Genomic DNA, 13,916 nt, shown 5'->3' on the forward strand with positions numbered 1-13,916 from the left:
TGATGAGTTAGCCATGCATTGGCAAGAGTGAAAGCCTTCCCATTACGGACCACCAGTGGGTTATCCCACGTGGTGTGGTTTTCGTTGAATAATGGCCAGTGGGTTATCCCACGTGGTGTGGTTTTCGTTGAATAATGGTGATGAGTCAACATGCATTTATTCCAAGTGGCATGATTTTCCTTGAATAATGGTGATGAGTCAGCCTACATTTTTCCTTGAATAACAGTGGGTGGTGTGATTTCCCTTGAATAATGGTGATGAGTTAGCCTGCATTTTTCCTTGAATAATGGTGATGAGTCACTCTGCATTTTTCCTTGAATAACAATGGGTGGGTGGTGTGGTTTTCCTTAAATAATGGTGATGAGTGGTGGCGTGGTTTTCCTCGAATAATGGTGATGAGTCATTCCTTGAATAATGGTGCATTTTTCTCATTAAATAATAGTGATGAGTCAACTTGCATTGGCATTTTCTCCTTGAATAATAGTAATGAGTCAACATGTCCTTGAATAACAAATCAACCTGTCAACCTACATTAGGTAATAACAACTAAAATTTAACAACTGAATTTTGATAATTTTCCCGGATATAAAAAAAATATTGATAAAATCCCAACTACTTGTAAACTTCCCCGTGAGCTATATTAAATATTGTAAAGTTGTTCTCGTTGTGCAAAAGCTGATTGAAACGCTTTATTATTTTGGTGAATGTGGGAAGGATGGGTGTCATTTTGGACTTTTATGAAGACTTTAGATTCCTTCGTTCTCTCCCTGTGAAACGACAAGTCGAGATTTAATACTATTTAGATTAAACAACTTCTAAAAAAATCCAAATAAGTTCAAACAACTTTTAGAAAAAAAATCGTGGATGGTTATCTAGATATTACTGTTAGAAATACTCTCCATCGTTAAGAGATTGCCTTTGACTTTAATGGTTCATAGAGGCAGTTACAAAGTCTTTAAAGTCTGCGGAACTACAACCCACATTTTTCTTAAAAATAATGACTGTAGAATCCGATAAAGGTTAATGTTTTTCCAGGGAGACCATGACCGGAAAGTGTTCTTTTTCGGGGCAGTTACAAAGTCTTTAAAGTCTACGGAACTACAACCCACATTTTTCTTAAAAATAATGACTGTAGAATCCGATAAAGGTTAATGTTTTTTCACATTTTTCTTAAAAATAATGACTGTAGAATCCGATAAAGGTTAATGTTTTTTCACATTTTTCTTAAAAATAATGACTGTAGAATCCGATAAAGGTTAATGTTTTTTCAGGGAGACCATGACCGGAAAGTGTTTTTTTGGGGTTTTCTTTTGAACTTCATAAAGAATGTTTTTAACGATTCCCTTCGTCCTGCCTCAGTTTCGAACGTGCGACCGGTGAGAATGCTTTTAACAATGACGCAAAAAATATATTCCCTTGCGTCGCGCGTATCAGTTTCGAACCTGCGACCAGCGTGGTAGTGCAAACCACGGAAAGAACAAACGACGCCGTCGTGTACTGTAAAAGACATGAAATCTCCATCGTAGTGCCCCTCTGACAGTTCGCATTGACGTCATGGCTCCTTTTGTCATGAATTTTGTGTGTTCTCTGAGGGAATTACAACATGATCGTTCGTAAGAGGTTTCGAGTTCGAGCTTCGTTACCGAATGGCGAAGGAAATAGCGAACGCTGGACTTAGATATGATCGTTTGTAAGAGGTTTCGAGTTCAAGCTTTGTTACTGAATGGCGAAGGAAATAGCGAACGCTGGACTTAGATTGGCCGCGGTAGCAGTTATTTATATGTGGATGAGCATTTACACGGCACTTTCACAGGATGCAGGTAAGCAAAAAGCCACATGAAGCTGTCAAATTAAAGTTCTGGAATATTTAAAAGGGTTTTAAATTTCAAATAAAGAAACCAGAAGCTTCAAGTTTGGACATTTTAAATCATATTTTGATTAAATTCGACTCCTCGAATAATTCAAAAGAAAAGCTTAAAATGATTTTTTGGTTTTGCAGAGCCGTTGGCCATCCGGATCAGCTGCGGTTCATGGCACAACACGTACCGCCCCAGCACTAACAAGCTATGGGGTAAAGACTACGCTTACACAGGCGGTTCGTACGCAAACGCCACCGGGTCGAGCTATATTGCGCCTCAGCTTAACAAACTTCGGTTCTTTAAGCCCTCGGACGGCCCCGAGAACTGCTACAACGTCACTAATCTCCCGGACGGCCATTATTCCATCAGAATGTTCTTCGGCCTCAACGAGGACGTTTTGACCATCCGCGAGCCGCTCTTTGACGTCTCCTTTGAAGGAACACAGGTCTATTCTTTAAAATCCGGCTGGAGCGTGAACGCCGACCAGTCGTATGTGGAAGCTGCGGTTTTTGTCTCGGACACTGCTGCCACCGCCTGCTTTCACAGCACCGGCCACGGCGATCCTTCAGTAATGAGTATCGAGATTCTTCAGCTTCATCCGAAAGCTTATTATTTTGGGGTTCAGTGGAGGAATACTGTAATATTGAGAACTGTTAAGAGGATCGATTGTGGAGCAGGCGCCCACGGCGCATACGGCGAATCTTACAGTGCCAATCCCTGGGGCGGTGATCGATTTTGGTTTTCGGATACCGAACCTGGTGTTGCGGAGAAGACCTTGACTAGCACGCTCAGGACTTCCAATCACATCCAATATACCTCTTTGGCCCCTAATTTTTATCCCGAAGCAATCTATCAGTCTGCTTCCATGGGCAATGGGATTGGGCAAGTCATGAATTATATGTTTAGAGTTGAACCCAACGCGGATTATTCTATTTGGCTGCATTTTGCAGAGATTGAGTATGGCGTCAGAAGTGCAGGGCAGAGGGTGTTTGATGTGTTCATAAATGGCAAGCTTCTTATCTCCAATGTCGACATTGTGCGGATGGCAGGGCGTCCTTTTGCTGCTGTTGTGCTGAACAGGACAGTGGCTATCGATGGAAGAACTCTAATGCTTACCTTTTACCCTCGGCAGCAGAGTGTTGCGATGGTGAATGCTATTGAGCTCTTCCAGGTTATCCCGATGGAAAAGAAAACCATAGACACACAAGGTATGCTCAGCAAACTAGAAATTATGTGCTTTTTTTCAACCTTACATGCTTCCATTTTAAATTTAGGGAACGGATTAGGTTTTTATTCTCGCTTTACAGGCCTGGTGTAGCAGTAGAATCGATCATTTTAAACACCTAATATCTGATCATCCTGTCTGCTTATCAGGCTTATTAGCCCAGCTAGCCAAACCTAATTTTAAGGGCATCTAGAGAATTGACCTTTAACTTTTTAAATTTCTATTAACAAATTTTTGTTTGTGTCAAAATTATTTTTTTTAGAATGATTTCACAGAAATCACATAGAGAATCATTTGTCGACCGTTTCGAACCAACTAGTGTGGAGTTTGCCCTGACGATAAACCACACTGATTTGAAAAGGGTACCACACTAGTTGGTTCGAAACGGGTCGACAAATGATTCTCTATGTGATTTTGCTGAAATCATTCTCACAATCAAATATGGATCACAGAAGTCTAAACTCTTTAAAGATTATTTTCTATTGTATAATTAATTTAAATTTTATGGTGAAAAATTAAACATAAAAAAACTCCATCCAACCTTATACAATTTATTTAGACACATCATTCTTCCATTACTTTGAACTAAATCCAATATAAACTCTAGCATAAATAAACCCAATCTAAATTCTAACCTAACCAGGAAAAAAAAACTATAAACCTGAGAATAGAAATTAAAACTATGATCAACAAAATGGCACAGGCAAACTGTCAAGTGACTGCGGAGAACATTGTTCTGCTGCCCTCCCTGATCTCGACTCGGGCAGCTCGAGCTCTTGTGCAATATTACTATTTATGGTGCTGCTCAAATTGGAGTTGTTTTTAATGTGATTTTTTTGGAGATTTCGGTGATGGAATCCGGTAGGAAAAATTGAGGTTTAATTTTAATTTATATTATTTAAGTGGTTTTTTAACTGTATATTTAGATTCAGCACCTTGAAAAACCCCTGGGACACTTTGATTGTGCAAAAATTAACTATGAAACTTGCGCTTTCAATAAATTACTATCAAATTTTGATAAAAAAAAAACCCACCAAAAAACCTTTCAAAAATCTCTTTTAAAAACAACTCCGCCCAAATCTATCATAGGAAATTTGTGAGTCCCATCTCCGGGAAAGGGCTTGCTAGGAGGTGTGTGCTTGTTCCACTACGTGTTAGTACCCTAGCGGAAGAAAATGACAAATTGTGATACTTTCCGCTTGCTGTATTAAGGTGGTTTGTACAATGTCGTCGTCAATGAAAACGTTTCTAAGGACACATAGTTAATCCATTTACCAAAGAGATGATTCGTGACCTTTTGGACTATTGCAAGGTCGGTTGTCTGAGTTTTTTTATTTTTTATTTAATTGAAGAAATCACGTGTGAAGCATCTCTCAAATATACATGTCTTGTTTTCTCTACGATTGTGACGACAATATTATTAGAGATCAAATCTTCCCACCTAACAATTGTTTGAATTTATTAGTTAAACAATAATGAAATTGATATTATTTAGCTGTCAAATATATATTTTCATGTCTTATTTGATATTAGATCACAAAACCACTAGAAACCAAACTTCCCCACCTAATAATTGTTTGAGTTTATTTGTCAAATCAAATTATCTTATCTAATATTGAACCACAAAACCACTAAAAACCAAACCTCTCCGCCTAATAATTGTTTACCTTTATTAATAAAACAAATATCGAAATCAATATTCATTAAAAAAATTATTTTTTTATATTTATTATTTTTCACTTTTATTTTTATATATTTTTTGGAATGTTTTAAAATCTCATTTATTATTTTTTTTAAATTAAAAAAATGGTTATATATATATAATTGATGACATCTTTTAAGGGATTAAATACACTTACTTGTGGAAAGTTTTATTTATTTTATAAAATTAAATTTTAAATTAAAAAATAAAAATAAAAATAAAAATAAAAATAAAAATCACACATAATATTTTGTATTTATAAAGATTAGGTAAATATGATTATAATTAATTACCTAAAATGATCTCTATATATTTATTTGCAATATTTATTATTCTATAAGTTATTTAATCTGGTTGGATTGTATATTTCTACCATTAAATTTAAACAAATATAAATCTAATAGTAAACTTATACAACCGACAAATTACCCACGTGATCACCTCCATCGCTATGTTTACGCATGTGATCACCTGCACCACACTCTTGACACATAATGACATCGACCTCAACATTTACAGCCGTGTTTTCCTTAGCATGTGTAAGGAATGGGACCCTAATTGAAATTTTGTTTCGGACTTGATATGGACACAGTGATGCATTACATCAACCCAGATATGTACACAGTGATGCATTACATCATCTGGGTTGCAGAACAATGTCAAGGAAGGTTTGGCAATAGATTTTTTAAAATTTGGGCATTGAATGAGTTTTTCTAGAATCACTATAATCATCACATTGTACAAAATGTAATTATCAAACATTTATATGATCTTTTTTCAATCACTCTAATCATCACATTGCACAAAATGTAATTATCACATTAATGAAAACTTAACCTTTGTGACAAGATAACCCTAGTTGAGTTATGCCACGTTATGAAGTCAGTATAGATCTCTTAATCATGCATCTACCTTAATTGAGTTATACCACGTTATGGAATCAGTGTACATCTCTCAATCACGGATGATCTACAAAGTCTCCAGAAAAATCACATTAAAATAAAAAAAATTAAACTTTAACAGATTTTATTGTTAAATTCAAAATATATATATTATTTGTAATTTTTTTATCATTTAAATTACATTTTTGAATGCGTAAAAAATTCAAAATTTAAATTAGTTTTTTTAATATATAAATGGATTCAATTTATTAAAAAAATAATTTGGCGATTGTTTTAGACAGATCTTAAACTTACTATCCCACTAAATCAATATTAAATTTTAAATGAACTGAAAAATATATGTGAAAAAAAATCAAAATATAAAATAATAAGTCTAGAAATATATTAAACATAAAAATTAAAAATAAAAAATAATTATTTTGTATATTATATATATAATTTTTTTAAACCTTATATAAAATATACATAATTAACATTGAAATATTTTACTTTTCATAGGTACTGAAATATTTTATTTATATTTCATATTATCCCATTAAAATATTTTTTAATTAATAAATTTTGAAATATAAATCAATATTATTTAACTTATTATGTTAAAATATTTTATTGATTATCTATATTGATTTTGAATTTCACATCTCCTTGCTAAAAAGTAGATGATTTTTTTTTTCAATTACTTTGGTTCTTTCAACATTAAAATATTTTATTATGAACAAATTGTTTTCCAGTCAATCTCTTTCTATAATTGATATTGAAATATATTATTTAACATGGATATTCAAATAGTTTATTCAAGAACTATATTGAAATATTTTGAATTATACACCTACTTCACATTTGAAAGAAAAAATACAAGTTTTTTTTTTTTTAAGTTTGATATAAAATCATGTGACTTAATATGAACATCAAAATATGGCTGAGAGTGAGAGGGAAATATTTTACCACAATTTATTCCTACTAAGTTGTAATATCAACAAATGAGCAAACAAAGTGAGAATGGAGTTATTGATGTTTTATAATTGTTTTAATTAAAACTAATTAAATATGTAAATTCTTTTTCTTTTTTTGTTATTATGGTGGACATTATTTTTTATTTAGAAAATATTTTGTTTTTTTTTCTTTTATAATAGTCAACATTGTTTTATCTAAAGAATATTTATTTTTATTTTAAAAGGGACAAGTGTTAATGCCATGTTCAGCACAGAGATAATCACACATCGCCCTCACAGGGGGTTGTAGAATACACCTCTTTGTGCATAAGCATTGTGACTTTGTTAGTGTTGGTATTAAATGTGTGCAGTGATTTTGCCTTTAAAGAGAGTGAATTTGTCTATGAAAAAGTGGTTTCATTGTCACTATTTGAGCAATGAATCAAGTCACACAAGAGTGGCTACCGGCGCATTAGACATGTCAAGGACAAAGTGACTTGTCATCCCATCAACTTATTTTTAATTCTCAACAAGTAGGTGTCTCTTCCCTATTTTTGTTTTGTTTAATCTTAATCACAATTTCAAATCCTAGTGGCAAAAGTGATACATGTTCTATTTTATGAAGATCTTTACCTGATCTTCTAGCTTCACCTCATTGGCAAAACTCTTACGGCAACCAATCCATTGTGGCCACCTCTCTTATTTACCTCTTTTACTCTTCTTTGTTTCTCTATGCACGCTTTGTTGCACTCTACGATTCATAATTTGGTGCCAATTATAACCGTTTGTCAATATGGTCTTTCCTACCACATGTCCTATAAATTTTTTTAATAACAAATTTCCTCGTCCTTCGTCTTTTCCATTCATAGATGAAATCCATAGAGTCAACACGAGGGCTTTGTTGGAAAATGTAACTAGTTTCGGTCTTTCTAATTGTCATTGTACTCATGTCAATATGTATATCTTATGTAATAAGCAAAAAAAGAAAGAAAATTTATTATTTTAGAGCATGGGTTTCATGCTTCTTTTTATTGGTCTTCTAGGTAAAAGCATGTTCTTCATGCTTCTAGGGTTTGTCAAGTCATAAGATTTATTGTCATGAGTCAAGAGAGTCAATGCCATGTATATAAGACCCATTTGCGCAAGTTGTACCATGTAAAATAATTTATTTGAGTCAAGAGAGTCAAAATAAGCCTCCTAACACAAGTCGTCCCAGAGATAACTATTCAACCTCCATAGATGAGTATAAATAGAATTTCTTTAACCTCATTTAGCAATAAGTTTGATCTGCAATCAAGAAGTTCAATCTGAGGTGTGAAATTCAAGGAAGAAGTAAAAAAAAAGCAAGGAAAAGAGGAGTTGAATCTAGAAGGAAGACAAAACGAAGTTTTGGTCAAGGTTTGCCCTAGATTTCTCTCACACGTGCGAAGATACTGAGTTGTTGCAGGGGTTAAAGTTGCAGACTTATTGTAGGTTTGAATATTGAATTTGGGGGCCAAAAGTCTAAGTTTGGTGCAGTTCTAGAAGGATTTGACTCTTGTTGACTTGGCTAGACTTTGACCTAATTGAAGGGCTTCTTGGAGGGCTAACTTGGTGCTGGAGGAGGCTTTGGTCTTGTGGTTTGGGTCTTGGTTTTCTTATTTGAAGCAGATTCTATAAGAAGAGAAGATATTTTTCGAGTTTTCCCCTTGGAGGGGTTTCGCCCTCGCTTGGAGCCTAATTTTTGTGCCCATTCTCTTTATTGTTTTTGCACTTGATAATTGTTTGATGAAGAAGATCTAATAAGGGAAAACAAAAAGATAAATAAATTTCACAAGCAATTATTAATATTAAGGAGAAACTGAATTAATAGCTTCCATATTGCATTCTCCAATATGCTTCATTCAATGAACTTCTCACATATCATGTGCGTTCATGTCATACTAAACAATACCCCTAATTTGACAACATATTGGAAAATACCTCTAAAAATCACATTATTTAACCTCCTACAAATACAAATGCAATACGCCTTCTCAATTTAAAAGCCCCTACTTTCAGTAGATATTGTAGGTATCCATTTTTTATACCCCTTTATATTTTTTCATTAACTTTGAGCTCCATTTTTTATATTTGTCAATATAAAAACCCTTTACCCCCTATATATCCCCCAATATATTATGTCATTTTTTTCTCAATACATATCCCCCAATATGAACGCACATGGTATGGTATTTCTCCCCCATGAATCCCTCATGAGAATCAAATCTATCAATTAAGTCACTATTTTTTTGTCCCATCATTATACAAAATTTGAAGGGTTGGATCCATCAACTAACCACACAAATTTCCAAATTTTTTCCCTTCTGTCACTTGTCAGGTCCTTCCCCGTCATTAAACAGAAAATTAATGTTTGAGTTATCACTAAACAAAAGCTGAATGGTTTCCTTAGTTAAATAGAAATCGAATGTCCAAAATCCATCACTAAAAAAAATTCAGATGATTTCCCATCCTTAAACAAAATCTGGATGTCTGAGATTTGGAAATCCTTTAAAATGTGACTTTTGCAAAAGTTTGGATTCAACTGTTGGAAACTTAAAAAGTTTGGATGTTGGAAAACTTATCTAGGTGTCAAGAGATGGGGTTTGGTAGTTGAGAAACATTATTTGAGGTGAAATCGAAATCCTTCATTAAGCCTAGGCAGAACTTGTCAGTGGAATTTGAAATCTGAAAATTCTCGTTTATCCGGATTCAAAAGTTTGGATATCCTAAAAATATTAAGAATGCAACTTTTGGAAAAGTTTGGATATCTAGATTTGGATGTTTTCCAAACCTCCAAATATTGGAACATTGTTATGGAACCCTTGATTTGGAACTAGCAAAAATTCAAAATAAATAGTAAAAGGGTACTTTATGAAAAACCTGGAAGTCGGATGTCACGTCACACGTGTACACATCACGATCCACATCATGTCCACGCCAACTTCCACATCACATCCATGTCACCTTCCATGTTATAGTCCTCATTACTTGTAATGAGATAGATGTTGACTCAATGCTAACTGGAAATGTGAAGACCACAAGTTGGATAGCGAAACTCAAGAAAAAACTTTTAAAATGAAGCTTAAGAAAAGTTATGGATGTCAGATGTCCAATGAATAGATAGTCATTAATCTCAAGACAATCGACGATCTATATCAAATCTTGGTTTAAATGTATATTCGAGATTTTGAATCATTTGTATGTTGATGTAACTGGATGCCTAATTTTTTTTCTTTTGTTAGGAAAAATACTGAGAGGGGGAGTGAACCAGTGTTTTAGACTACTTAACCTTTTTCTTTTCACATTCATATTTCTGTACGCTAATGTTATGAAGTAAACTTGCATATGTCCGCGACTATAATGAAGGCAAATAGCATATATCCAGTTAACTGAATTTTCAGTTAATTTATCAACTGTTTAACTTGAACCAGTGTATCAGTACTTCATTAGACATTAATTAAATAGTAACCATGTGCAGTAAGGAAAAAATAAACCATCACACATAAGCAACACATCAATACTCATGAACACCAAGATTTTAGGTTGAAACCCAATTTGGAAAAAAACCATTGTTGTTGTCGTCTTTGTCTTCTTCTTTTATTACAAAGATTTCTTACAATGTTATACTGGTGCAGTTTCATACCAGTACACAAACACCCACCTGCAGAAGGCTAACCTTCTCTCGTTCTCCAACTTCTACTAGAAGAGAGATACAACCCCCTTATCCTTTGTTATTTGTGGATTACTCTTCAGAATATTTCAAACTAAATCCATTACAAATATCAAATATCAATATTGTATCAAGTCATTGATCCAACTTGATCACCAAATCAAATATAACTTATTCAAACAACTAGACCAACTTATATCAATGTATACCCATTCATGAAAATCCCAGACTACATACTGTTCATCACAGAAACCAGATCTTGTCACTGCAAACCCTAATTAAACACATGTCATAATATATACGCTATTGTTCGAAATCATACCCGCGTATATACGTGTTTTCCCTTCGAACGACATACGTACAAATCTTCAAACGCAGGAATTTGAATCTGAATTACTGCACTACTGAAACAATCATTGAAACACATATTGACCCCATCACATATCTATGAACCACATACAGATCATCACATAGTAGCATCATTACTATTCATCAGTTCAACCCAACCAGCACTATTAAACACAGATTATCATGCAAGACTTCATTGATAGACAACAACAAACATAATAAAACAAATCAATCATTATCATCATCTCATACTGCAAAACCCTAGCATATGTATGTGACCCTTATAAAGTATTTCCGCATATGTGCGCGTCTTTCATCCTTAACACTCGCGTACAGATTTTTCCATACTGCAGAATATATGCACGACTACCCAAAAGAAGATTAGTGTATGTACACAACGTTTATGAAGTGAACCTATGTACAGATATGTAATTATTGAGTCAAATCTTCGTTGCACACCAAAACACCTGTCAAACCCAAATCTCGACATATACCATAATAGATACACATCATAAAATCATCATCATAGATCTATCAAACCATAAGCAGATTATTCAATATATAGTCATTTCAGATCTAATAGATCTGATCCATTATCATACTCCTTGGTGCACACTTATTTCATATCAAACCAATCATCAATAACCTAATACATGCACACTTAATACTTTGATCTCCATCTCCTTATATAGCTTAGGCCTTAGCCAATACCTTAGGCCAATTTCGTAGTTATGTCAATGGTATTATTTGACGGGATCAAATATCCATTGTCGCGCTCATTACTATGGGCCAATACCATGGTAAAGACCTCTGGTATTAAGTATATTGTGGTGCAGAAATTGTATGCGACTTGTTCACCATACCCGCGTATGTACGTGCCTTTGTTCACAAGGCCCGCGTGTACTTCTTAAAACGTCACTTTTATCCTTCTTCTGTCTTAGATAAATCGATATTCCTTTGTCTAATCTCTCTATCACATCTATATTGGCCTGTATACTCATTTTTCTACCATAATGTTGACATATTTATCAAGTAGGTTGCCATCAAGGACAACACATTAGTCATAATGCCAACAATCTCCCCCTTTGGACTTGATGGAAACCACTTTGGTGTTTGGTCACCACCACCTGTAGATACTTGTAACCACAATTGTAGATATGCCAAGCTTATCTCCCAAGTCACCAAACATTCCTAAACACTAAGTTTCTCTCCCTCTTTGACATCAAGGGCAAAGGGCTTACCAATGTTGAATGAAGGCCTCTTGTGTAGAGATAAGCATCGTTGACCTGATGCTGCCGACTGTGAGCACTGACCATGCTCCCCTTGAGCATATGCTAAAACTTATTGAATATATACAAAGAATTACATGATGCTATGACTCAACCAAATCTGACATTTCCTATTGCCAAGGACTCATGCTTACGTTAATTACCCAACACAGTGAGGTTACATATTTGACTTAACAAATTTACATCAAATGCCCAAATTAATGGGATTACATACATAAAGAACTTGACTCCAATAGTTCAATCATGACTAAATATAACAATTTTACATCATAGTCTTTATATGACCTTTACTTCAAGAGACTATTAAAATTGGAAACTAGGTCCAAACTCCACATGGGTCATCTTATTTATGACAGCTGATATTTTTCCTAGATTCCTCTCTCTGAGAGGTGTATGATTGATCTAAAAATCACCTGATTCTAACATGTACAAATGAAGTTATGCATTTATTTTGATTATGGTCAAATTGTCAAGGTCGTCCAACAAACTTCTGCAGGCTCAGAAGCCCAACAATGACGTTTATTCATTCTCAATGTTGCATATAAATGGAAGGTGACTTAGCCTCATTTGGACACACTCATCTTCACACTTCTCTCTCTCTCTCTCTCCTCATTAATTGGGTACAGATTTATGGGTCTCTCTTTCTCTCTTTGACCAGCATGCATTGACCTCCTTTGACTGCGTTTTTGTGAGAGCTATCTCTGTTTGGGCAAGCCGCATTTATGGGCATAAAAATCGAGGCTAAACATTGATTGTTGACCAACGTTGACTGCAGCTAAGGTTGACCGTAGGTAGGATATTTGACCAGACTTTGACTGGGTTGAATTTAACTATTTTGAGGGTTGTTTTATCTTGTTGTTTGGAGGTTGAAGTTGACTGTAGTTGACCGATTTGTTGAGGGTCAAATATGCCCTGTTGACCACCGTTGACTTTTTCTAGTTAGGGCTCTTTTGCTGATGTTATAAATTATCTGATTTGTAAATTGTACTATCTCTCTCTGCGAAACTATTGAGGACTAAAAGAATATTTGATCAAGGTTTCCCCACATTGGGGTTTTTCCCTAGTTGGTGCCACATCTTGTGTCCTCTTGTATTGGCTTGTCTTCTACTATTTATGTTTGTGTTCTATCTACATTTCACTATCATGTTGATGTGATTGCTAATATGATACTGGGATAGTAAAGAAATTGAAGTAAAATTTATCTAAAGCATATAACATAGCTTAAAATTAACATGGAATCAAAGCTGAGGTGAAGACAAAGCCCAAGCAAGAGTGAAAGAGCAATCACCAAAGATAGTTGGACAAGGAAAAAACATTCAATGGGTTCCTCATCCTACTTCCCGGCTGAAGAAAAGCTCCATGATAAATCTGACTATCATGGATGGAAGATGTCTCTTGATTTGACCTTGGAAGAAAAAGAAGTGATAGACTATGTGTGGGGTAACATCCCTGAACCTTCTTCAAATGCACCCGCTGTTGCGAAGACCAAGTACAATAGGACTGAAGTCAAAGCAAAGAAGATTATCATGGATTCCATTGAAAAGCATATGGTGGCCTACATCTCCAAATTGAAGACCTCCAAGGAGATCTACAACAGGTTGGTCGACATGTTCAAGGTTAGTAATGCTAATCAAATTCTATTTCTCAAGAATAAGTTGAAGGATATTAAGAAGGGCAAGGACGAGGATATTCAATCCTATTTCTTGAGGATTACTGAGATCAAGAATGATCTACTCTCGATTGGAGAAGTCATTCCTGACAAGGAACTTACTCTCACCACCCTTGGAGGACTCCCACCTGAGTGGTATGTATTTAGAACCACCGTCCTCAACAATGATCAAATTCCAGGGTTTGAAGAATTGATGTCCAGATGCATTCAAGAAGAAACAAGAATGGTGGAGCTAGAAATGCCTTCTAATAGAACCAACCCCACTGCATTATCCGCTCATGCCGAAAGGAGAAATAATG

The 13,916-nt window shown here is 34.7% G+C and overlaps 1 protein-coding gene across 1 annotated transcript in view; it reads left to right on the forward strand.

Annotated features, from left to right (window-relative positions):
• Positions 1-1,331: 1,331 nt before the first annotated feature.
• The window catches only part of RLP4 (receptor like protein 4), a 196,648-nt gene continuing 184,063 nt past the window's right edge, over positions 1,332-13,916 (forward strand). The window contains exons 1-2 of the mRNA XM_089453211.1: positions 1,332-1,820; positions 2,000-3,067. Of these exons, the coding sequence (XP_089309337.1) occupies positions 1,724-1,820; positions 2,000-3,067 (1,165 nt within the window). The 5' untranslated portion in view covers positions 1,332-1,723. The remainder of the gene's footprint in view (positions 1,821-1,999; positions 3,068-13,916) is intronic.

This window comes from Pinus tabuliformis, chromosome X, assembly GCF_031772625.1.
Source record: "Pinus tabuliformis cultivar Carrire ecotype Pingquan chromosome X, CPIR1, whole genome shotgun sequence".
NCBI lineage: Eukaryota > Viridiplantae > Streptophyta > Pinopsida > Pinales > Pinaceae > Pinus > Pinus tabuliformis.